Raw genomic sequence first — 27,036 nt, forward strand, 5'->3', positions numbered from 1 at the left:
GAAAAGTGTATGGCACAAAGAGTGGCACAAATGGTGTTATGTAATTATGTGCTTAACTATATTATAGTGTGAAAGGAGTTTAACAGACTAAGTAGCACTTAAATGAAAATACAACAAGGCTGGCACTATACCTAAATCTGCATTAAAAATTAATTCAAAAAATAAAGTGAATTATATACTTACCCCTCTTCAGGGATACTTCACAAAAGGTTTACCCACTTCAACTTTGGCTCATCGGGACAAGACACAGTAATATCATAACATCTATACTTAGTAGTCAAGGGACTGAGCGAACCCCGCGTTCTAAACCTGAGACTTATTAGTGCGTCCACTAATTAAATCCTTTTTTACCAGGATCCATTACAAGAAACATAAGACAGGGTCGCCCAAGAATACCCTTACCACCCACAGTTTGGTCAACCTCAGGACCACAAAAAAAAGTATTGGTCAACCTTAGGACCGCTAAAAAAGTATTGGTCAACCTTAGGACCGCAAAAAACACAGTCTGGTCACTTCAAACCTCTAAAAAAAAACAATCTTCAGCTAAATTTATAGTACCCGAATGAGGGCAATCCCAAAAACCAGTCCTTTGTGTTCACAAAGGGACGTAGGGCATAACACTCCTCGAAAAAGAGGAACAATCGGACCCGAAAAAACACTGCTTTGTACAGGGACAGTAGGTTCCCAGGACTCGTAAGCAAAGGGATGTAGATCCGCCACACTCCTCTGTGTTTTTTTTTTTGTGTGTGTCAGAGGGAAACCAGATTTACTTGGGCCTGCAACTCTCCACTGTACGTGGGTACCAGCCCAAACCCTCCTTTGCAAAGCGCACCAGGAGCTTACCTAAGACTGCAACACTCCACTTACTTTGGGTGGGAAACCAGTCTCAATAACTCTCCTGTACAAAGTGTAAAACCCTAAAAAAATACCTTGGTAGAGGTTAAGCAGGCGCTCAACACTCCCTCTGTTTTAGGAAAACAGCAGCAGCACGCGCTCAACACGCCCTGTGGGAGTGAAACAGCAGCCACTACAGACTTCAACACTCCTGGTGGGAAAACAAGCCTGGAACCTCTACAAAGTGGGGGGGGGGGGGGGGGGGTCAGTCTCCACGGAAGGGAAACTAACAATAAAATGCAGATTTAAGCCAGGAACGGAAAGCTTGCTAATAAATCAAAAAGCAAGGGTAGGTAGAAATGAGTCAAACTGTAAGGCTTGGATTACGGAAGATACCTAGCTCGCATTACAGAGCAGGTGTATGTAAAAGATGTTCCGCTGTCAGTAGAGAGCAGAAAAGTAACAGGAAAGTAAGCCAAACTTTTGCAGGTCTATGAGGACAGAGCAGAAAGCACATAAAAAATGACTTTAAAACTCAGTATGGCAATTCAGCTCCAGTCATGGCATGTTATCTCCGTGTACGGAACATGCAGGGTGAACTGTATAAACAAACTTGCTCTGGCAGCCTTCCCGGGAAGAAAAGAACCTTGAGTACCGAGCAGAGCTCAGCTTTACTTAAATGAAGAGAGGAAAGAAAATAGATTTAAAGGTGGCAGACCCATAAATTAATTTAATTCCCAGCGGAATAAGCAAAAACGCTATCCTCTGCTACCATAATGTATATAATAGGGGCCGCGGAAGCAATAGGGCTGCAGTATTAACGATTTGGGCAGGGGAAGCAATAGGATTTCTACTACCCTGAAAAGGATTGCATGTTCCCTTAAAATACTTAATTACTCTGACCTTGTATTTGCTCATGACTGCTTTACACAGTCTGGGCAGTAGCAAGCTCCACAATTAGAAAGAAACCCGGGAGTCAGTGGATACAGGAGTATAGATTTATTAAGCATCTCACCCAGGATGGTACAGGCAATCAGGCATTCATATCTGGAACACAATGGAGCAGCACTTCATGACACACAGCAAGTGCAGTCTGTCCTCTCTCTACAGCCTTCTGCTCTGATGCCCCTGCAGATTGCCCTTTTTATACCCTGCTGGCCCTATTCATTCCTATGGACCCTAACTTTCTCACCAGAACTCTTTGGCCCTTATCAGTTGATAACGATGTTTCGAAGTTCTAAGTATCAACAAATGATGTTAATGTATCCCTGAATTAATGACTTTGGCATTAGTTCCCTTCAGCCCCCCTACTTGCACCTGACCCATGTCTTCTTGCTGGTGCCAGTCTCATCATTGTTGATAGAGCAGATTCCCCCTCCCTCTATCTGCTCTCAATTACCTCATTTCAGCATTTGCTGCAGTGAAATGTATCTGTGTCAGAGATGATATTTGATTTTTAGAGGCCTAGCTCTTAGCCTGAGCCTTTGGCCTATATTTCACTGACAGCAAGTGACAGCATATTTCTACAAGGTAGCCATGGTTTCTGCGTTGCAATTGGGTGCAGGTATGCACTCCACCCACTTGGTGAACAGGCAGGTGACACTAAGCATATACTTATTCCCACTGGTGGATCGAACCACAGGGCCAATCCAATCAATCTGGATATCTGACCAGGGCATAGCAATACCCCTCTTCCCGAGTGGTGCTCGATGTGATGGTTAAAATGGCTGGAAACGACAACAGGTCAAACAACCTCGAGTATACAACTGCACGTCCTGACGTATGTGGGGCCAATAAGCCACTTGCTTCAAAGTCTCATAGGTGATGCCTTCACCTCAATGCCCTGCACATGGTTCATCGTGAGCATGTTGCAACATAATGCCACGATATGCTTGAGGCACAACCCATTGCTCAATGTCATGCTTACTCGTCCGAATGAGCAGGTCGTGATAGAGCTTAAACTTCTCTCAGGATGCATAGAGTATCCTCAGTTCTTCAGCTTCACCCTCCTCGTCTGACAAAGGATGTTCTTGCGGGTTCTGAATGTACTCATAAAATTGTCCAACAACTGGATCTGCTTTCTGAGCCGTGACAAGATCAAATGACGGGATGCCACTGCACCACTGGAACATTGGAGTCTCTCTAGGCTGCTTCATTTGCCATCAGGTGACAGCATGAACGGTCAATGTCTCAGACTCTGAGAACCGTCACAATTCTCCTGTGAGCGCACCTTCCTTGGCGAGTTGATCTGCCAGGTCGTTCCCTATCTTGTCGGGATCATCAACTTTTGCATGACCCTTGACCTTATTCCAATAGATGGTCATGTCCTGGTTCCGTACCAGTTGATCTAAGGCCAGAATCAAATTTCCATAATGTACCGGTTTTCCTTTAGAGTTTAGCATGTTATTCTGCTTCCAGCTGGGTAGATGAGACAAAGTTCTGTCTCACATAATCCGAATCTGTGCATATGATTAATTCTCGAAATCCTTTCTGCAGACTGTACCGCCACCAAAGCTGCAACAATCTCAGCATATTGGTTTGTCTGTGAACCCAAGCTGTGCTTCAAAGTCTCTTCAGGAATAGTTGGATTCCATAACACTCCCACATCTGCAACCAACTCATGGTCTGTGTCACGGTGGAAGGCACAACCATCCACATAGACCTTAGGCATTGTAGCACAAATCTTCTCATCATGCAGATGGTGTCAATGGGGTTCTTTCTCTTGCGGTGGAACATCTGTTTCAGAAATACCTGCAAGGGAATCATGTCCTGCACAGTCATGCAGGTTGGCCATACCTTGGGCTACTACATTATGATGTTTCTGAGCATACCTTACCTCTAAAGGCCATCCTTGAAGAGCCAATGTCCAGGAGACTATCCTGCTGTTGGACACCCAACCGGACTTGATTCGGTCACTACCCAGGAAACTGATGGGTTGGTGACAAGTCTCCATGATTAGATTCTCGCCTTGGCAATAACTCCTGAAATGTTGCAGAGCCCAAACAGTGGACAAGTGCTTTCTCACAGTCTGAATACTTCTTTTTCACATCGGATAAGCCTTTACTGGCATAGGCCACGACCTGCTTATCAGAATCATATTTCTGATATAAGACAGCGCTCGTGGAGTGCTTGGAGCATCCCAGGTCAACATAGACCTCACGACCCCCCTCAGGGTACGCGAGACATGGAAAGTGGCTAAGCTGGTCCTTCAGCTCCTGCATAGCAGATTCCTGCTCTGGACCCCAAGCCCAGGGCACACCTTTCTTCAATAACTTGACCAAGGGTCGGGTGATCTCCGCATACTCATCTATGAACTGTCAGGAGTAATTGCATATTCCCAAAAAGGAACAAAGTTCTGTGAGATTGGTGGGTTGTTTCAGCTGTTGTAAGGCCTGCACTCGCTTCTTCTGAGGTCGCAGACCATCAGCAGAAATTTCATACCCTAGGTAATTCAGTGATTTCCTGCACCATTGTCCTTTGGCCAGTGTCAGTTTAGCTCCAGCATCTGCCAACTGTAAGAAAACATGCTCAATCTCTGCCAAGTGTTCTTGAAAGGTAGGGCTTTTGATCAGAATATCATCCACATAGACCACAGTTCCTCGAGCTTCGGCATCTGGAAGTGCTTTGTGTAGGAAGATGTTAAATTCAGCAGGGGAATTGAGAAAAACAAAGGGTGTTCTGTTCCACGTATACTGTTTCTTCCCAAACGTGAAAGCCAGTTTATGCTGATTGGGTGGATGGACAGGTACTGTCCAAAACCCTGATGCCAAATCCAATCTGGTGAAATACTTAGCCCCTTTCATGGTAGCAAGATCCTGATCCAGAGGAGCCATAGGCCACCTGGACAAAGGTACTCGCTTATTAAGCTGATGGTAATCCAGTGCGATTCTCCAGCTGTTATTCTTTTTCAAAATGGGCCACAGAGGGGAGTTGTAGTGCTGTTGCATTGCTTAATGATGCCCCGGGCCTCCAAAGTGTTGAGAATCTCTTGCACAGATTCGTAGGAAGCCAATGGAATCTTATACTGGTGCACAAAGACAGGCTTGCTATTTGGCTCCTTAGGCACTCTAGTGACATGCAGGTCTGTAATCCCTCAATCATATGAGTCTACAGCAAAAAGGTCCTTGTATTTATACAGCAACTCAGTCAACAGCACCTTCTCTGTATCAGTAGTACAAGCATCAGCCTGTTCCACTTGATCTTTCACCATAGCATCAAACTCTGAGAAAGGCTGGTTGGAAAGCATTTCCACTTGCTCTTCAATTTCCTCCTGCAAAGATGAAGTTTCAACAGAATTCACCACTCTAGACTTCTGGGGTAAAGACATCCTCCTAGACAAAATCAAGAAGTAGTCTTCCAACTGCACTTGTGAACATGTTGCATCATATGGTGAAACAAACTCAAGAGATATGAGGCCTCTGGGAGAGGTAAACAGACATTCAGGTGTCTCCCCCCCTGGCAGGTGTTCCAAGAGGAAGGCAGCCTGCCAATAATAGGCAAACTTACCTCGACATCAAGACTCTCCCACCATAAAGCCAAAAGGGTCTCCTGCAGACACAACAACTTCATCTGACTGCGGACTGGTGACCAACAAGTGAAAAGAAGTACCAGTACTACTACTACTTATCATTTCTATAGCGCTACTAGAAGTACGCAGCACTGTACACTTGAACATGAAGAGACAATCCCTGCTCGACAGAGCTTACAATCTAATTAGGACAAACAGGACAAAACAAGAGATAAGGGAATATTAAAGTGAGGATGATAAAATAAGGGTTCTGAACAAGTGAATAAGGGTTAGGAGTTAAAAGCAGCATCAAAAAGGTGGGCTTTTAGCTTAGATTTGAAGATGGCCAGAGATGGAGCTTGACGGACCGGCTCAGGAAGTCTATTCCAGGCATATGGTGCAGCAAGATAAAAGGAACAGAGTCTGGAGTTAGCAGTGGAGGAGAAGGGTCCAGATAAGAGAGATTTACCCAGTGAACGGAGTTCCCGGAGGAGAAATGTAGGGAGAGATGAGAGTGGAAAGGTACTGAGGAGCTGCAGAGTGAATGCACTTATAGGTCAAAAAGAGGAGTTTGAACTGTATGCGGAAACGGATAGGAAGCCAGTGAAGTGACTTGAGGAGAGGGCTAATATGAGCATAATGACACTGGCAGAATATTAGTCGTGCAGCAGAATTTTGAACAGATTGAAGAGGAGAGAGATTGCTAAGTGGGAGACCTGTGAGAAGCAATTTGCAATAGTCTAAGCGAGAGGTGATAAGAGTGTGGTTTCAGATGGCGCTGAGACACCTCCAAACATGGCAGAACACCGGTAGACAACCCAAGGTCCCGAAAGTGAGAATGTGGGTTGAAGAACCCCACTCTGTCCAACAGACGCTGTCCATGTGTGAGACGGAGCTTGATGGAAAAATCCCTCACTCTTCCCGGAATGGTCACATCTTCAGCACAGACGACCTCACAGACCTGGGGTATGGTCTGTCCAGACTTCAGGCTAACAGGCATAGATTCAGATTCCACTGGGCTTCCATGCAGTCTACTCCACAAGACAAGATTCAACAGGTCCACATAAACTCCCAGTCGCACAAGGCAATCCGAGCCCAAACATGAGGGCTGCTGCAGGCCTCTGATAATTGAGAAGTGGTGGGTGAAAGACTTCTTTCCCACAGTCAAAGGAAGGCTGCACATTCCAACAAGCGGCTTAGCACCTTGTCCAGGTACCTGCACAGAAGTGGAGGAACTTACTAAAGGGAAGTTGCACAGACTTGCGAAGAAGGCTATACAGGGTGTCACTGATGAAGGAAACATCGCTAGGCAACAAAAAAGTGGACTGAAGTGATTGGATGTCAGCTATCTGGACGGTGATGGTGTAAGCATCATCCTTCTGTTGGATGGCAGTCAACTTGCGAGGATGCGGTGAATCAGGACTGGAAGAGGAAGAAGAGGCCTCCTGGGATATGTCGGCAGCAGTGTCTGGCGAGTCACCTGCAGTAGGTGCAAAATAATCTCCAAATTGTCAGAATGTAGAACAATGTCAGCTATCCGAGGTATCTGGACTCAGATTGCTTCACCATGCTGCTTCCCCCCCCCCCCCCCTTCGGAGTATCATCCCACTGGAGCTCAAGAATGGGATGGTCTGCTGATCGCTGGAAATTAATTTGAACAGAGGTGTCCCTAAGCTCTATAGAGCTGGACCCACCGACTCTGCTCAAGTGCTTTACTCTTCCATAAGGAATGGGGTGGGTGACTTGGGACCAGACAACTTCTTGGACATAATCCAAAATAGGCCACAATCTCTTCAGAAGATCATTTCCAATCAAGAATTCTTCACCAACGCTGGTAGTAATGATGGCAGGGTGCTTGACAGCCATCCGGCTGAGCTGCAAGGGAAGCCAAACCTGTCTCATAGTACCAATGCTCTGATTGCCATAGGCCACCAGTGAAAAGTCACATGGAGTGACACGCAGCGCATCCCGACCTCTCCCTAGGAATGCCTCAAGTTTATGAAACAGGCCCTGGATAATCAAAGTCACCTCTGAGGCTGTATCCAGTAGACCCTGACAAGAAAAGTTTTGTTGAATCAACAGATCCCAGGTATATCTGTAACCTTTAGGAATAAGTTTACCCAGAAAATACCTGTTTTCCTTAATCGAGTCCCTTAAAAGAGGCCCTTCTGGGTTCGAAGGCTGGGCATCAGCATTGGTCACGGGGGACTCCTCACTGACGGAAGACAGAGCATCCACGTGAACTGTGGACACGATAGCTGATGAAGGATGGGCAGATCCTAGTCATACTTGTTCTTCCTTTGAAGAGGACGGAGGCACCACCTCAATAGAGTTGACACTAGGCCCAGTCATAGTGGTCAACCCAGGAGACTTCTCCTTGGTCTTCTGGGAGTTACCTCCTTTCTTCTGTGGAGATGAGGGCTGCTGTTAAGAACCAGGATCTAAAATCTGATGTTTCGCCAGCAATTGGTCAATCTGTGCTTCTAGGGCCTGGATCTTTTCCGTAGCCCACTTCCTCTGATTAAAACACTTCTTTTTAGGTTGCTGTTGGCCCTCCCGCGCAGGAGGCGCTGTGCCACTTGGCTGGCGAGGCTGGGTACTGCCAATCCGTGACTGTGTAGGACTTGATACCTTGTTTACTAGGGAAAGCGTGGATGTGACAGCACAAACACTGGGTGCAGCCACCTTGGGGCAACTTTTAGAAGCTAATTTGGGAGCAGCCGCAGCAGGCTGTGCACGACAGATATAAAAAATATCTTCAGCCTGCTTCAGAAGGCTGGAAAAAGGTTCTTTATGTTTTCCTGCCAAAGGAATTTTAAGTTGGTCAGGCAGACCTTTCACAATAAGATTTCTGAAATCACCAAATTCTAGATCTTTAGCATCTGGGGCAGTCCCCCCCGGTAGAATGCTTGCTTCAGGCAATAGGCCCATTCACGAGGACTCTCATTTGGACCACAGCACATATTAAATGCTGCACGCTTAGCTTCTGTGGAATCCACAAAGAGACTATACTGCTTCTTTAAAGCTTGTTCCACCGTAAACAGGTCAGGGTTATCTGCCATAATAGCCTTCAAATAATTTTAACACTCTTCAGCAAACATCCATTTAAGTAAAGCTCTTTTATCTGTATCAGAATGAACTTGTAAGGATTGAAAGAGGTCATGCACTGAATCCAGGTGAGCATGTATGGATACCTTAGGAGACTCTCTAAATGGCACAATCATAGTGCGAAGTAACTTCATTATTTGTGATTGCTTCTCCATAGATAATGTAGTTCCTTTGGGAAATACCATTGCTCACCAGCGGGAGAAGAAAACAGTGGTGCTGATGTGCTGCTGTCATCAGGTAGTGCAGAGGGCTGAGACCTGCCTGGGCGGAGAATATGACCAATTGTACTGTTGACATCATCAGGTGGTGCAGGGAGTTGTGACCTGTATGGGTGGAGCATATGACCAATTGTACTGGTGACATCATCAGGTAGTGCAGGGAGCTGTGACCTATATGGGCAGCGCTGAGGATCAGGTTTACTGCTGACGGCATCACGGATTATGGAGCAGGGCCGGACAGAGGGGTGTGGAGAAGCTGACGCTGTCCCTAGACAGTAACTTAAAACTGTTATACTCAGGTTCCTGCTTGTGTCTCCGGAACCGATCAGAACCTCTGACCTGTTCAGAAGCAGGGCTAGGTGACCTGGAACCAGAATGGTCATGAAGGTCCATAGGTGCAGAATCAAGGTCCTGACGTACACTGCATACTTCCTTTCTCACTGCATCAAGGTCTCCCTTACACTCATGCAAGGCCGTAGAGCAAGAATCTCTTTCATGCATGCAATGCCTGTTGTAAACGCTGAGAGTGACAGTTATTTCTCTCCCGCAAATCAGTCAGTTCCACATTAGCTCTGTGCAAAGCCTGCTGGGCAGAGTGAGATTCTCCTGGGCTTGTAGTAATTCACGGCTAAAAGTACTAGAATTACTCTCAGACTTTTGTTTCCGTTCCTGGTAAAGAGAATGAAACTTAGCTCTCTTGAGCTGGACACTCAGAGTTCCCTTAACATCGGCTAGCTGCCGAGCCATAGAACCAAGAGAAGCGTCGTTCTTCGTAATTGCAATCTGAAGGGAGTGGGAGCGTGCCTCCCATTGAGACTTGTCCCTTTCCAAAGAGACATTTTTCCTGAAGCAAATCACATTCAGTGCATGGGGCATTAGTAGGGTGGGTACTGTGCAGCGGACGCCAGAGAAGGGCTACGCTCCAAAGCCTGCTGTAAATCAGCACAGTCACTTTTGAGTGCTGCCACAGTCTCCCCTGACTGCTGGAGTTCAGACTGCAGAGCTGAAAATTTAGCAGAAGCAGATTGTAAATCAGACATGAGAGAATCCTTCAAAGCAAACAGTGTACAGCTGAGCTCTGAAAGCACAGCCACTGTGAGACGGGCTTTAGACTGCAGAGCATTATGCAAAACAGCAGAATAGGCATAAGCACTGAGAGCCCCCCGAAACAACAGAAGCAAAGAGTCAATGGAAGTGCCCTGCTTGGACTTGCCGAGAGCGCTGGGCGCGAGCACCGAGAACACAAAGAGTTCAAGTTCAGATAACAGAGGAACAGGAGATGCCATCCTGAGAGAAAAAAAAAATCAACGTACAGAGGAAGAACAGTGCAATAAACCAGACACTCAAAACGAGGTTAGATAAACAGCATGACAATAAAATTTCAGGCAACAGACAGCCAGGTAGCTGAAGCCATAAATCAGACAAAACCAAAGTACTCACAAACAACTAGCAAGCACGGGAATGAAACCCAGTCACTAAGAATGGCTAGAATGAACTGCCACTAAGAAAGGGTCCAAACGAACTCCCAAAGTATGGGAACCGGACGAGCTGCCTCAATATGTAAGAAAGGGGCGAGCCACCAATCACAATACTGATATCCTAATGATTATTATGAGAACTTACACCACACATCTTATGCAAAATACACAGTTAGCAGCTAAATTCACAGACCATAAGTCATGACATAAAACCCATCTGTCTCAGACAAAAGCCAAGAACTAATTATCCCTGGGACCATAGGTAGTATATCCTGTTATCTCACCTTGCCTGTCCGTGGCAGACTTCCAATGGTAAAGAAGCGGATTCCTCCTCTTAGACTCAAGCTGATGCCTCAGCGAGTCTCTCAGTCTAGGAATAAGTCCGAGATCTGTACTCTGGATGCAGATGACACAGTCATTAAGTATTGTAGCTGAGCTAACCTTGTGAGTTTGTTACAAGGTATGCAGTTCACTTGGTGTTTAGGAAAATCAGTCTCTTGCTCTTCCTGAGTCTTCTATCCACCTGCAAGTCTTCTGGTCGTCTCCCTTTTCCTTCTGCTCTTCAGTCCAAACTTTGGCCTCCATAGGTCAGATGATACCTGTGGACCAATCACAGATGGTGTAATAATGTCCAGCCAGCTTCATGATCATGAAGTGAGCCTTTGTTGTAGCCATGAACTGTTATCGACGGCATGCAAACCTCCCTGTCTGATCCCATACTCCTGGAGCCATGTGTGTCTCTCTCCTCCAATCTTCCCAGGAGATAACTGGGCTAGTTTGCAACAAAGAATATGTCCATAGATGAAGTCATCTTGGAATGCTCAGCAGTAGTTTTCCTTTTTGTAACCAAGCTGGATTCTGATGGTTACTGATGCATACAGGCCACAAGCTGTAAAATCCATATGGTGTAGCAATGGCTGTATAGGCCAAGACCAGAAAAGGTGAGATCTCAGGTAAATACTCCTACAGGATCAGGACAAGAGAGACTAACAATTTATGGCATTTTACATTATACAATTTAATATCCTGAGCCATTAAGGGAAGAACAGTACATATGCAAACTACAGGCAATGACTTCTTATCATGCTCCCTCTTCCACAAATCATAATATTTCAAATGTACTACCAAATCCTTTTTCCTTTCTTATATTTTTCTACCAACTGTAACAGACTGAGTAAGGCAGGAGTTTCAAGACTACCTGTCTTCGGCCAATCAATAAAGGGATCTTTCTTTGCTAACTTCACCCACTTTTCATTATATTTTACAAGTTCTTTTTCCAATAAAGGATTATTGGTGCACACAATTTTCAATGCACTATCCATTTCTTACTTAAGCAGAGTAACTTTAAATGAAAATAATATGGCAGTACTTACAGCAGACGTCTTCAAACTAATGTACAGCTCTTCGTGTACCTTCGGTACCGGATCCTCTATTTTATTTTTTGTTACATTTGTACCCCACGCTTTCCCACTCACGGCAGGCTCAATGCGGCTTACATGGGGCAATGGAGGGTTAAGTGACTTGCCCAGAGTCACAAGGAGCTGCCTGTGCCTGAAGTGGGAATCAAACTCAGTTCCTCAGTTCCCCAGGACCAAAGTCCACCACCCTAACCACTAGGCCACTCACTACTTTTATGTCAGTGGACTTCACAACACCACACCCTGTGGTCTTCTCCTCGCAACACGCAGGAGGCTCAACTCTACACCACTTCCCTTGTGGTATTCTCCGGAGGCTCCATTCAGCCTATCAGGCTGGACACCACTTCTTTTGGTCTTCTCCTTTCAGGAGGGTTCCTTCTGGGCTACCATTTAAAATTCTCCAAAGACCAGCTGCAGGAATAACCCAGGCGTCGCTTATTGGGGCAGTCAAGTCCCTGTGTGGGCGCCAATTGTAATCCCGACCCCTGCCCCTTGGGAGGGGACTACACTTCAGCCTTAGAGAAATTCTCCTTTCTTGGAGAAAAACTCCTTGGCTGTGTTTAACCTTATACCTATGACCCCTTATCAGACAGGATGCAAGGCTAAACTTTCAGACATTTATTCCCTGGCTAAAATAATTTGGATTAAAGAACACAGGAAGAGATACACCATTAACCAATCATAAATTTCTCACAGAAGCTTATTTATTACAAATAGGAAAATAGACATCTAATTACTGCTTTGCCAATTACAATTCATAAGTAGTACATACAAAAAGTCTTTTTCCTTTCCTGTTCCTGTGGAGGAATTACCAGCCTGGAGCAAAAGTGCTACACAGTGCTAGCAAGAGTCCTGCTTCTGTAATAAGCCATTCCTTTTACATGTTCATTTAACTGTGTGTACGTGACCATATCACATAACTCTGTTACTATATCACATGACTTTGTGGTATCATGTCCCAGTTAACATAACTTCCACCAACCAGCTTACCAGACTCTTGCTTATAGTTTTTCTCCATTGTCAGAGACCCAAGCACCGGCCCTGGTCTTTTGACCATGAAAAAACATCAGGACTGGGTTGGTGAGGGGTACAGTTTTGTTGACGCCCTCATAGTCCTGAGTAGAACGTGTATGGGATGAGAGGGTTACAGAAGGAGGTAAGGAATTAATGACAGCGCGTGTAGCTCTAATAGAAAGGGAACATCCATTGACCTTCACTTGTACCATGGGTTCGGAGGTACCCACTGATATACGCACGTTAGACACTAGTCATTGCAGTTGATGAGAGGGTCTTTGGCGATACTCTTGGACTCTCTGTGATGGGTCCTAATGTGGATAGGAATGAGAGGCAGTCTGGGGATTGAGATTAGAGGGTGGTGCTCTGCATTCAGCCTTGAAGTGCCCAAACCTACCACAGTTCCAACACTCAACGTTGGCCCGTCTGCTGGGGCCATTGGTAGGCTGACCATGGAGAGGTGGTGCTGCCCTTCCTTTAACAACAGGCCAGCCTTGGCCGGCATAGTAAGTGGTGGGAGGCTCAGATATAGGAGGAATCTCCCTGGACAACTGCATGGCATCAAACCTCCGTTGAATTTTAAGAATATTGTCTTGGCGCTTCTTACACTTCTTTTCATGGAGACGAGCAAAGCGATAAATGTGCATGGAAATCTCGGACCATGGCTTCAATTCCAAAGCCAGGATGGCCTCCAGTTTTGCCTTTACTGGGGAAGGAAGAGTATCACGCAGGGTCTGATAGAAAAGTTGTGAAACATTGGGATCCAAATTATCGAGTTCCGTGTCAGCCTTCCAACTCTCAAGGAAGCGCGACACATAAACTTTGATATTTTCCTTGTCAGGGTCCCAGCGCATACTCTTAAGACGTGAAAAATCTCTCTGGGTAATGAGCCTCAATGTGTCCCACATATCGGTGTGATATTGTGGGAAAGAGAGGCCATCATGATTCGGATTATTCAGGGTTACTTGCTCAAGGCCAGCTTGGGCAAAGATCGTATCCACATCAACGCCGGGCAATTTGGCCAGGACTGCCTTGATGTCACCCACGCAAAGTTTAAAGCCGGCGGTGAGTCTCTCAAAAGTAGTAAACCAAGGAGTAGCCCCCTTGGTAATTGGTGGCAACTGGAGGATGATAGTTTGTAGGTCTGCAGAAGACCAGGGCACATATTTAGTTGGCACCAAGTCAGGATTATCAGGGTGTGGTCTGCCATGCAATAAAGGAACATATTTCACACATTTGTCTTCATGCTTTTCCCAAACCATTAAACCCTTCTGCATGTATGGGTAGTCCCACTGGGGATCTCCCAAACCCTGACGAATACATTCCTGAGCCAAATTCCTGGCATCAGGCTTGAATGAACCCTTTCTCGGGAAAGGCACTACTTGGGGTACAAGGTGTTCCGTCCATCCCAAGAAATTGTCCACACAGGGATCAATATAATAACAGGTTTCCTCTTTTTGGGCCACATATTCCTTCGGGGATGTTGTTCCTAAGCCTACGAGTGCCTTGTTGGGCTCATGACTCAATTGTCGCTCTAATTTTGCTTTATTGTGAGTTTTCATGGGAGAAAGGGAACACAAGGAGAGTTCACCATCGACTTCCTCTTCATCCTGAGAGTCAGATTTCTGCTCAGCATAATGGGTGTTGCTACAGGCTTCTGTGGACATCTGGGGAAAATATTTTACCGGGTCCCGGGGGGGCGTAACGGCCACGGCTCCCGAAAGATAGCTATACATAACATCCTTGGAGGTCTGAGATGGTGGAAGAAATGGGTTTCTTGGCCCTTCCCCCGGAGGGGGTAAAGTTGAGGGTTTTGGCTTAGCCTGAGAATTGGAGGCAGGTTTGGAGGGTAAGAGCTGATATCCAGAAGCAACCTCAGAAGACTGTTCGGTTACCACTGCCTGTAGGCTAGGATACAGGGATGGCGATGGGTCTAGCAATTGTTCCGACAGACAGCAGGGAGCTGGAGGTTGGTAAGGCAGTGGGTTCAGTGGCTTCAAATCCAGCACAGACTTTACACGAAGTTGTGCTGTATCGGCTGCTTTGAGCCACAAATCAAGGATTTGCATGTGTGTAATTTTACTTTTCTTATCATCATTTAATGACAAGAAGTCAAAAAGGCTCTTAAGAATGTAGGGGTCTAGTGAGCCTTCTTGTGGCCATGAAAAAATGGTGTTTTTCTCAGCTGCCTCGTGCCATTTTTTGTTATAAAGAATTATAGAATTAGTAATCAGAGGATTCTGATCACAAACCATTTGTAATGGGGATGTAAACATCATGAGGAACAAAGCAAAAATTCAGAAAACATGAACTAAGATTTGAACCTGACTCATTGAGTTATGTACGAATTCGCACAAGCATAATACCTCACTGCGAACAAAGCTCAAATAAGATTTATCATGCCACCCTTATGAGAAAGTGGTCTTAGCTCACAAGAATATACAAGCAAAAGGATGCCTACCCAAAGCAAATGGCGACAGTAGAGAGTAACTATTTTTATACTCACAAATCGTTGTTTAAAGGTTAACAGGGTCTCCCGTGATCAGGTGGAGGTTCACTTACTCAGTGCCAGGACGTCTCCTGGTATACCCACCAACTATCAGCACCTAATGACAAATTAGGAAACACTAAAATTCAAGATCATCAGAAAACATACAAAGAAAAGTACAAGAAAATATTAAGTTGGACTCAGAATCTTCCCTCTGGCCAGCAGGGGAAGAAAAGGCCAACATCGGGTGTCACCAATTTATGCTGTGTTTTGTTCTTTCTACTCTCAGAGAAACAAAGAATCAGGCTGAAAGAAGAAAACAGGAATTCTTTATTACTCACCATTACAGGAAATAGCATTGGCTCTGAGCATCAGCAGTTTTAGAGTATGATAAAAGAAGCTATAGTACAAAGTTTACAAAGCAGAGAGGAAGCAGTGCTTTTTTTGTTCCGGTACGGCGTACCTGCACCTTTTTTTTTTACCTCTCGAGCAGTGGCATGCCAGCGCCACTGTTACCTCTCCTCTGCAGTCCCCAGTCTCAGTCTCCATCTGCCTACCCTCAGCTCCCTCGACAGCCCCCTTCTCTCTGCCACCCAGCCCCCTGCATTTTTTAAATCTCTGAATTGGCAGGGTAGGACCTCACGTCTGTGAAACAAGCAGATCGCCTCAGGCCTTCCCTCACTGTGTCCTGCTCTTGCGGAAATAGGAAGTTACATCAGAGGAGGGCAGGACACAGTGAAGGGAAAGCCTGAGGCGATCTGCTTGTTTCACAGACGCGAGGTGCTGTGCTGTCGATTCAGAGATTTAAAAAATGCAGGAGGCCAGGTGGCAGAGAGAAGAGAGGCATCGAGGGAGCTGAGGGTAGGCAGGTGAAAACTGGGTTGGGGGGCTGAAAAGGGGGGACAGATAACAGAGGGGGCTGGCAGGTAGCGGGAGAAGGAGGATGGGCAAGCAGGAGGGAGGGAGAATCACTGGACATGGATGGCAGAGGAGGAAGGGGGAAGGAGAATTGCTGGACATGAATGGGAGGGGAGGGCAGGGGAGAGAGAAGACATGCTGGACATGGATGGGAGGGGAGAGGAGGGAAGAGAGGAGAAATGTTGGAAATGGACAGAAAGGAGAGCAGGCGAGAGAGGAGAATTGCTGGATATGGATGGAGAGGAGAGCAGGGGAGAGAGGAGAAATGCAGGACTTGGAGAAGAAGGGAAAAAATTATTGCTGTCCAGCAATTCTCCTCTGCCCTGCCCTCCCCTCCCCTCGGTGTCCTGCGATTCTCCTCTGCCCTGCCCTCCCCTCTGTATCCCAGGATTCTGGCCTCCCCTCCATGTCCAGCGATTCTCCTCTGCCCTGCCCTCACCTCCAGGCGCCGCGATTCTGGCCTCCCCTCCATGTCCAGTGATCGTCCTCTAACCTGCCCTCTCCTACGTGTCCTGTGATTCTCTCCTCTCCTCCCATCCCCTCCATGTCCAGCGATTCTCCTCTACCGTGACCTCCCCCATCCGTGTTCCGTGATTCTCTCCTCTCCTCCCATCCCATCCATGTCCATCGATTGTCCTCTGCCCTAGCCTCCCCTCCATGTCTATCGAATGTTCTCTGCCCTTGTCTTCCCTCCATGTCCAGCGATTCTCCTCTGCCCTGTCCTCTCTTCCGTGTCCCGTGATTCTCCAGTCGCCTCCCATCCCCTCCATGTCCAGCGATTCTCCTCTGCCCTGCCCTCCCATCCGTGTCCCTCGATTCTGTCTTCCCTTCCATGTCCAGCGTTCTATTGCCTTCACTTGTCTTGCTTGCGTTCGTAACATCCTGATGTCAGCTTGCCTCCAGCGTTCCCTTCCCTCTCACTGTTCTGCCCTCTGACGTAATTTCATCTTTACGCGAGGGCGGGACAGTGAGAGAGAATGGAACGCTGGAGGCTTGCTGACGTCAGGATGTTACGAACCCAGCCAACCATGGAACATTGATGGTACAAATTATTATATTAGATTAGGAATTATTTATCGCCTTTTTGAAGGAATTCACTCATGGCAGTGTACAGTAAGAATAGATCAAACATAAGCAATAGGCAATTACAGCAGTAAAAATATTCAAATAACAATACAAAGTATGGCATGGTATACTACTTACAATGTCAACACAATACATAATAGAACATTTTAATTGATAGTGAAGGGTAAAGCAAAGATGTAACATATAGATAGGTAAGAGTAAAAAGAGTTAGAAAGTAAGGTGACTGGTTTAAAGAAAGTTGCACATGAGATCAGAGAGATGGTTAAATATTATCTCAGCTAGGGTACGAGTGGATAAACATGTCCTGCTGCAGTATGTGCAGCCAGAGTCACTCTTTGTGTGTGTGAGTGAGGCTAATAAGTTAGTTACTTCTTCCATTAAAGGCCCAGTTGAACAGCCAAGCTTTCACCTGCTTCCTGAAGTAGAGATAGTCTCGTGTTAAGCAGAGCCTTTCAGGCAGTGCATTCTAGAGTGTTGGATGGAGATGAGGGAAAGGGAAGAGAGGAGAAAAACTGCATATGGATGGAGAAAGTAGGCAAAAGCTGGAACCATGTTATATCTCCTCCAGTCAATTTCATGGAGAACCCAGCTTTTACTTATAGATGTAGGGCAAGAAATGAAGAAGAAAGTAAAGAAATAAAAGGAAAGGAAGCCCTGGAAACGGAATTAAGAGAACAGATAGAGAGCAGCAGAAGCAGAGACTGGGGCCAACATGATCAGAAAATCAAAGTCACCAGACAACAAAGGTAGAAAAAAATCATTTTACTTTCATTTTTAGTGTTTGAAGTACGTCCAATTCGAGAATTTACATTTGCTGTCTTATTTTACACTGGGTATTCTGGAGCTGTATGAGCTTACAGAAATTATTTATAGTGAAAAAAGATCACAAGTTATTATTTCAATGATGCCTATTTATATAAGCCATGGCTGGTATAAGGGGTGTGGCTACCATAGAGGGCAGAGCCATAGATGCTGACTCCACCCACAATGAGTACTGGTACCTTTTTTTTTCCTACAAAAAAAGCACTGGGAAGAAGAGAAAGAATAAAAAAGATTCTAGCTGCAAAGATTTATCCTCACAGTCACGGGGAAAAGTATATTTCCTGGGAAATAAACTTTAGACAAGGAAGCAAACTCTAACTTGTCAGAGAGAAGTATTCCAACTTGTACTGTATGCACTGTACCTTTATACTGCTCCCCTTAGCCATGATCACTGAATTACATAGCAGTCACAATGGCTGCACGTATACAATACATCACCTGCATATGAGTCATTGCCATATCTTCATTCTGTAAGTTATTTCTGTAACAGGCAGTTGAGTAGCCCTTGCAACAGGGGCATTATTGTGGTTTGTTAGATATTCCAGTGTGCAAATGTCAGGAGAAACTAACAGTAGCAAACAGAAAAGCAAAGCTAAAACAATGTGCCTGAAAATTCTACAATAAGCTCCATAGAATCTGTTAAATAACTGCAACAAAGTAATTATGCAGCGAGGACATCCTTATAAAGCTATCAAAATGCTTACAGTAGAAACAGGGTTTCAAGGTTTGGACAAGGCGCTACAAGAAAAGTCCAGAAACCATTATTAAAATGGGAAAATCCATTGCTTACCCCTGACATAAGCATCAGAAAATCTGTTTTTTACTCTTATGGGATCTTGCCACGTACTTGTGACCTGAATTAAGCTTAGCGAGGTTTAAAAAAAGGACTGGATGGCTTCCTAAAGGATTAGGCCATAGACCATTATTAAATTGACCTGGGGAAAATCCACTGCTTATTTCTGGGATAAGCAGCATAAAATGTATTGAACTTTTTTGGGATCTTGCCAGGTATTTGTGACCTGGATTGGCCACTGTTGGAAACAGAATGGACCTTTGGTCTGTCCCAGTGTGGCAATACTTATGTACTTAACTACTGGGCTTCGGTCTGACCCAGTATGGCAATGCTCTTGTGAAACTCTGCAGGCTAAAACTCACTTTTATTCAGGTAAGTTACACAATCAGGAAAATCAGCCCAAAGCAAGCGTTCATCTGATACACATCATTTTCTAGTCATTTTTAAATGTAGTTCAAAAGAGGTGTCTCAATCATAAGACTCCAGTCTCCCCAGGGTCATTACAACCACCAGAGCGCGGCCATTTCAGAACTTCTCTACGTCCTGCAAAGGATCCACTTAAACTCCTCTTTCAGTAAATTAATGTGGGTGGTATTCCCTCTCTACCATCTAACAAGTTCAGATACAAATACAAAAACAAACATTCTCGGGAGAGTCCGTTTTGCTTGGATTCAGCAACCTACACACGAGATCGCCTATCAGTACACATGCAGAAGTGAGCCAGGAGCCCCGATATCCCAAACCAATAGCGTAAATATTATTATTATTAACATTTGTATAGCGCTACCAGCTCAATATAATTAAATAAGAGGAACACAACTCTTAGCAGCTGACAGTCAGTGGTGCAAGCTTAAGGACGTAAACACATTCACGGATGCCGGCAAAACCCTGGATGTTAAAGTCAAAAACTCCACCTGCTTTATCTCTCATCCTCACCCCGCTCCCAGCTTTCTCCAGCGGTGGCACAAATTCCTCTCACAACTTCTGTCGCCTCGCGACGCGGAAGAACGCGTCCTGTAGCGTCATAGGTCTGCGCCGCGAAGAGCTGAAGCGTTGCGTATATTGAGGGCGCCGCAAACTTGAGCCTGAGCTAGGTGGAAAGGAGGAAGTGTGTGCTGGGACTCTGCTGTTTATTTTTCTCCCTCGTTAAGCAGTGATGGAAACGTGGAGTTTGGCGGCGCTGTCAGTGTTATTAGGGCTGGTTGTGCGCTGGTCCGTTTCGCTTAATTTTTATTCGGGTAATGTGGCTGTCTGTAAAATAGTAACTTAGTAAATGGTAGTAGTTAAAGTCTGATTGGTTTATTTGAGCTGCCAGTGAGCTTTGTGGTTAGAACAAGTGAGCTGCGAGCCAGAGAAGTCAGGATTCAAATCCCGCTTCTCCCGCTGATGCTCCTTGTGATCTTGGGCAAGTCACTTCACCTTTCTTTCCTTCAGATACAAGTTTAGATTGTAAGTCTTCTGGGGACAAGAAAATACAAACTATTCCTGAATGTAACTTGCCTTGAGCTACTAATGAAAATGTGTGAACTGAGTCCAAAATTGATTCGTTCCGAACTGCTGAGCATCTGACCCAGTAGCCTGTCATAGAGGTTTGAGTGTTTGTATTATTTTTGCCATCTTGGGTAGAAGATCATACAAACTCTCCTTACTCAATATTCAATTTCCATTCCTCCCCTCTTCCAAGTTAAATAGGCAATTTTGATCACCTGGTCCCATAGGACATTTTTTTCTACTACAACTTAATCATTTTCATAACACTGTACACAAACATGTGCGAGTTGGTCCTTGCTCAATACAATATACAATCTATTCAAGACAAAGAGGACAAATAAGGGATTGGGAAGTTACATTTATTATAGGAATGATTAAAACAAACATCAATACTGAACAGATAAATATAGGGTTATGAGTTCAAAGCAGCCTTAAAAAAAAGATGGGCTTTTAGCCTGGATTTGAGTAGGGCTAGAGATGAAACATGACACATTGACTCAGGAAGTGGATTTCATGCATAAGGTGCAACAAGATGGAAGAAATGTAGTCTGGAGTTGGTGGTGGAGAACAGTACAGATAAGTGACTTATCTAATGAATAAAGTTCCAGGGGAGTGTTATAGAGAGAGTTAATGAGGAGCTGCAGAATGAAATCACTTGAGACTAAGGAGTCATTTGAACTGCATATGGAAACAGGAAGCAATTAAACGATTTGAGGAGAGGGATTATGTGAGTCTAGTGACACTGATAGATGTCATGCAGCAGAATTTTGAACACATCAAAGGGTAGAGAGATGGTTTAGTGGGAGACCTATGAAGAGCAAGTTGCAGTAATCTAAGTGTGGATAGTTTTGGTGGTGTGCTCAGAAACGAACGGATGAATTATGGTGATATAGAAAAAAATGACAGATTTTTGCAGTCTGTTGGATTTGTGCAGAGAGAGAGAGAGAGAGGAATCATGGTTGACTCCAAAGTTATGAGCTTAGGAGATGGGGAGGACAACGACATTATCCATGGAAAAGGAGAATGGGGAAAGATAAGAAGCTCGGTCTTTGGCATGTTCAATTTCAGATGGCAGTGGGACATCCAGGCAGCAATGTCAGACAAGATTGGGCTTGGATTTCTGGTGTTGAGAGGTAGATAAACTATGAGAGGTGATCACAGCACCAAGGGTACAAGTATAGAGAGAGAAAAGAAGAGGTACCTAAACAGTCCTGAAGTACACCAACTGATAGTGGGATAGCATTGGAGGAGGATTCACCACAGCATAAACTAAAAGTGCAATGGGAAAGAGAAGGAAAAAAACCAAGACAGAACAGAGTCCTAAAATTCAAAGGAGGACGGTGTATCAAGGAGTAGTGATCAGTAGTGTCAAAAGCAGTAGATTGATCCAGAAGGATGAGGATAGAGTAAAAGGCCCTTGTATCTCTCCAAATTTTAGTCCTTTTCTTGTTGGCATACCTAAATATTAAATTCTCAATCCTGTTTCCATCACAGCCCCTTATAGTTGTCTCAAGCAGAGTCATTAATAGTAGGGTTATAACCATGTACAGGTTACTCCATCCATTTTGGTAGCCCAGTACTGAAGCACTGCTGCACTTGGTGTTGTAACCACGATCACTCCATGCATGTTGCTCCGCCTTTCTTAAAAATCTAATACAGCCATGCTGTATACCCGTTACCAGGGACCATATACCAGAGTTTCTTCAATAATCCTGCAGCCATGGGCCTAAGTTTGGCCATTAGATGTCATCATTCCAAAAGGAGTAAGACTCCCTTCTCCCCAGGGATTATGAATGCTGCTTCCCCAGAATCCCTAGCCCAGGCCAGTTGAAAGAACTGGGAATCAAACCACCAGCAATAAACTTCTTTTCTGCTGTATGTATTTCCCATATTCAAAAATCTATTATGCACTTATTTATGCTATCATTCTGATTACAGAGTATTACTGTAACTGAGACATGCAGGAATATGGTACTATATTATGTTTAGCAAATTTTGAGGTTGGCATGACAACTTTATCTACTCTTTCTTTGTAGGAGCTGGAAAACCTCCTCTCTACGGAGACTATGAAGCCCAGAGACACTGGCAGGAAATAACCTATAACCTTCCTATCAACCAGTGGTATGCAGTCTCTGATTTGCATGATTCTTTTATAAAGGTTTGTTTACAGGATGGTCTGTTAAACCTGAACTTAATCCAAATTGAGCTCTTAGTAGTTCATATACAAAGTGAATTTCACTGATGTTATCGTTTTACCAAGCGAAACAACCACAGAAGGTGATCTCTCCACAGGAGAAATGAAGAACACCAAGTACACACAGTGGATCCAAAAAAAGTCCTCTCTCATGTGATGTCTTCCCAAACAATGGCTTTATTAAAATCAATAAAAACCCGACACGAATCGTGTTTCGGCCACACCGGCCTGCATCAGGGGTTTATCAGCTTTAATTGAAACTGATGAAACAGCTGAATTGCAATCAAAATAAAAGCCTTGGATACAAATTTTCTAGACATCCTGGCCTTTTACAATTTGATTGCAATTCAGCTTTATTGAAGACATCGTTTTACCAAGTTCATTCATAGATTCCAGTATTTTCCAAGTGGGCACTGTTTTATTCTTGATGAAAGATAAATTTGGCAAAGTGGGTATGAATATATTAATTTTGATGATTACATTAGGTTGCAAAGTATACTTAACCGTGTGTGTTGGGGGAGAGGGGGTAATTTAAATTTCCAAAAAAAGCACCCATTTTATTCAGACAACATAGGTGTCTATCCAGCTTATAATCGAAAGTGATCGCCGGCCATCTTCCGACACAAATCGGGAGTTGGCCAGCGATTTCTTAAAAGCGGCGAAATCGGTATAATCGAAAGCGCCATTTTTGACAGCATCGCCGCTTTCCCGTTGCTTCGCCGGCGAAAGTTCAAGGGGGCGTGTCGGTAGATTAGCGAAGGCGGGACATGGGCGGGCATGGGCGTGGCTACCAGATGGCCGGCTTTCGCCAATAATGGAAAAAAAAGCAGCGTTAAGCAGTATTTCGCCGGGTTTACTTGGTCCTTTTATTTTCACGACCAAGCCTCAAAAAGGTGCCCCAACTGACCAGATGACCACTGGAGGGAATGGGGGATGACCTCCCCATACTCCCCCAGTGGTCACCAACCCCCTTCCATACTAAAAAAATAAAACTAAAAACCTTTTTTGCCAGCCTGTATGCCAGCCTCAAATGCCGTACCCACCTCCATGACAGCAGAATATGTTGTATCCTCCGACAGCCTTTCCCTGGTTGCGATGTGGCTCTCGGGTGAGTGTGACACCTTTTCTGTTAGGTGCCCTGCAGAGTCACATTAGCAAGCAAAGATGGTCCTAAGAAACAAGATGGCAAGCGATCCGCAAAATCCAACGTGGAGACAAACAAAGCAGATCAATCAGTGATATGGTTCAAAACTTTATTTTCAGAGATTCGCCCGACACAGACTGTGTTTCGCCCACAAGGGCTGTGTCAGGGGCTAATAGTCCAAGCAGGACATGAGATTGAAACGTAAAAAACCAGCAGAGTGCTTTCCTCAGTCAAGATGAGGACATCAGCTCAATGCACAGGGTAAGTCTCTGGTGCATCTCTCAGCTGCTGGAGATGCACCAGAGACTTACCCTGTGCATTGAGCTGATGTCCTCATCTTGACTGAGGAAAGCACTCTGCTGGTTTTTTACGTTTCAATCTCATGTCCTGCTTGGACTATTAGCCCCTGACGCAGCCCTTGTGGGCGAAACACAGTCTGTGTCGGGCGAATCTCTGAAAATAAAGTTTTGAACCATATCACTGATTGATCTGCTTTGTTTGTCTCCGAGTCACATTAGCAATGCATTGTGGTGGGTGTAGGGTACTGGGCTCTACTCCCATGGTGCTTTTCCCCCCTGCTAACTGGGTCAGAGTGTGCCCTGTTTTGTTTCCTGTTGTAGTCCATGCGCTAGTGGCCATTTTTGTAAGCCAGTTTTAGTTCCCTTTCCTGTGTTACCCATGTTAGAGAACGTAGTTCTTACCTTGAATGGTGCTGAAAGAGGGCATTGTACACCATTGTGCCAGCTCTGACCTACTGCTAATCTTAGTACCAGGGGACTCTTTGCCAGTGGGGCACAACCTCTGATCTGCAGTTAACTGTGAGTAAACGTGCTTATTTCAAGAAAGGACTTTTTCAGAGAGATTAGTCTTCAGGTGTAACATAGTAACATAGTAGATGACGGCAGAAAAAGATCTGCATGGTCCATCCAGTCTGCCCAACAAGATAAATTCATATGTGTATACCTTACCTTGATTTGTACCTGTCTTTTCAGGGCATAGACCATATAAGTCTGCCCAGCAGGATTCTCTGCCTCCCAACCACCAGTCCCGCCTCCCATCACCGGCTCTGGCACAGACCGTATAAGTCTGCCCTCCACTATCCTCGCCTCCCAACCACCAACCCCTCTTCCCCCCCCCCACCTGCTCCGCCATCCAATTTCGGCTAAGCTTCTCTGCGCATATCCAGCAGATAGCCAAGACCTGTCGCTTCTTCCTCTATAACATTAGCAAAATTCGCCCCTTCCTCTCCGAGCACACCACCCGAACTCTCATCCACTCTCTCATTACCTCTCGCCTTGACTACTGCAACTTACTCCTCACCGGCCTCCCACTTAGCCATCTATCCCCCCTTCAGTCCATCCAGAACTCTGCCACACGTCTTATCTTCCGCCTTAACCGATATACTCATATCACCCCTCTCCTCAAGTCACTTCACTGGCTTCCGATCAGATACCGCATACAGTTCAAGCTTCTCCTACTCACCTACAAATGCACTCGATCTGCAGCCCCTCCTTACCTCTCTACCCTCATCTCCCCTTACGTCCTGTTTTAATGCCCCCCTTTTAGACCCCTCCAGGGTTACCCAGACCCATGGGGGTCTGTTCTGGGAAGGCATCAGAAGGCGGAGTTCACACCTTATTCCCATGACCACAGCTTTCTGTCTTTCAGGATCTAGGTGTATCTTGGGCCATTTATGTTCCCACATATATATATTATTAAAATCTACCCTAATTAGTTGGAAAAGTGAGTGTCACCTGTGTGTGGATTATGTGGTAGAGCAAATGATAGATAAACAGTAGAAATAAAGACAAAGATAGTTTTCAGAAATAGGATTTTGTTTATTCTTACCAAAATAAAGTCTTCTATTCAATACATTCATCAGACAAATTCTGGATTCAGCTGACCGGAGCTCTGCATCCTAGATGCGTTGGGGAGAACCTCCAACGATCTATCTGATGCCCTTCTTTATATAGTATCTGGCCCTAATACAAGTCTATGGCAAAACACTTTTTTTCTCTAATATTGCTTAATCTATGAATCATACTTTGCTTTCCGGCCAGGTGTCCATCTGTACCATCTCCTTTCCTGTTCTAGCTATTTTGAGAGATAGGGTATGATACATACCTGTAGCAGTTGTTCTCCGAGGACAGCAGGCTGATTGTTCTCACGACTGGGTGACGTCCGCGGCAGCCCCCACCAACCGGAAATAAGCTTCGCGGGACGGTCAGCACGCAGGGCACGCCCACCGCGCATGCGCGGCCGTCTTCCCGCCCGTGCGCGACCGCTCCCGCCAGTTGAATGACTAGCAAAAAATATGAAACACACAACTCCAAAGGGGAGGAGGGAGGGAAGGTGAGAACAATCAGCCTGCTGTCCTCGGAGAACAACTGCTACAGGTATGTATCATACCCTTTCTCCGAGGACAAGCAGGCTGCTTGTTCTCACGACTGGGGTATCCCTAGCTCTCAGGCTCACTCAAAACAAGAACCCAGGTCAATTGAACCTCGCAACGGCGAGGGTATAACAGAAATTGACCTACGAAGAACAACTAACTGAGAGTGCAGCCTGACCAGAATAAATTCGGGTCCTGGAGGGTGGAGTTGGATTTACACCCCAAACAGATTCTGCAGCACCGACTGCCCGAACCGACTGTCGCGTCGGGTATCCTGCTGGAGGCAGTAATGAGATGTGAATGTGTGGACAGATGACCACGTCGCAGCCTTGCAGATCTCTTCAATAGTGGCTGACTTCAAGTGGGCCACTGACGCTGCCATGGCTCTGACACTATGAGCCGTGACATGACCCTCAAGAGTCAGCCCAGCCTGGGCGTAAGTGAAGGAAATGCAATCTGCTAGCCAATTAGAGATGGTGCGTTTCCCGACAGCGACCCCTAGCCTGTTAGGGTCGAAAGAAACAAACAATTGGGCGGACTGTCTGTGGGGCTGTGTCCGCTCCAAGTAGAAGGCCAATGCTCTCTTGCAGTCCAATGTGTGCAACTGACGTTCAGCAGGGCGGGTATGCGGCCTGGGGAAGAATGTTGGCAAGACAATTGACTGGTTAAGATGGAACTCCGACACCACCTTCGGCAGGAACTTTGGGTGGGTGCGGAGCACTACTCTGTTGTGATGAAATTTGGTATATGGAGCATGAGCTACTAGGGCTTGAAGCTCACTGACCCTACGAGCTGAAGTAACTGCCACCAAGAAAATGACCTTCCAGGTCAAGTACTTCAGATGGCAGGTATTCAGTGGCTCAAAAGGAGGTTTCATCAGCTGGGTGAGGACGACGTTGAGATCCCATGACACAGCAGGAGGCTTGATAGGGGGCTTTGACAAAAGCAAGCCTCTCATGAATCGAACGACTAAAGGCTCTCCAGAGATGGCTTTTCCTTCCACACGATAATGGTAAGCACTAATCGCACTAAGGTGATTCCTTACTGAGTTGGTCTTGAGGCCAGACTCTGATAAGTGCAGAAGGTATTCAAGCAGGTTCTGTGCAGGGCAAGAACGAGGTTCTAGGGCCA

At 45.5% G+C, this 27,036-nt stretch overlaps 1 protein-coding gene and 1 long non-coding RNA gene across 3 annotated transcripts in view; one reads left to right on the plus strand and one right to left on the minus strand.

Annotated features, from left to right (window-relative positions):
* The window catches only part of LOC115471743, a 29,044-nt gene extending 9,365 nt beyond the window's left edge, over positions 1-19,679 (minus strand). The window contains exons 1-2 of the long non-coding RNA XR_003942408.1: positions 19,599-19,679; positions 15,084-15,183 (exon numbers count right to left, since the gene is read on the minus strand). This is a non-coding gene — a long non-coding RNA (uncharacterized LOC115471743). The remainder of the gene's footprint in view (positions 1-15,083; positions 15,184-19,598) is intronic.
* A 71-nt stretch (positions 19,680-19,750) lies between these two features.
* The window catches only part of ALG6 (ALG6 alpha-1,3-glucosyltransferase), a 72,405-nt gene continuing 65,119 nt past the window's right edge, over positions 19,751-27,036 (plus strand). For both annotated transcript variants that reach the window (XM_030206896.1, XM_030206898.1), the window contains exons 1-2: positions 19,751-19,922; positions 22,212-22,296. In XM_030206896.1, coding sequence (XP_030062756.1) covers positions 19,841-19,922; positions 22,212-22,296 — 167 coding nt within the window. In that variant the 5' untranslated portion in view covers positions 19,751-19,840. The remainder of the gene's footprint in view (positions 19,923-22,211; positions 22,297-27,036) is intronic.

Source organism: Microcaecilia unicolor, chromosome 6, assembly GCF_901765095.1.
Source record: "Microcaecilia unicolor chromosome 6, aMicUni1.1, whole genome shotgun sequence".
Classification (NCBI taxonomy): Eukaryota; Metazoa; Chordata; class Amphibia; order Gymnophiona; family Siphonopidae; genus Microcaecilia; species Microcaecilia unicolor.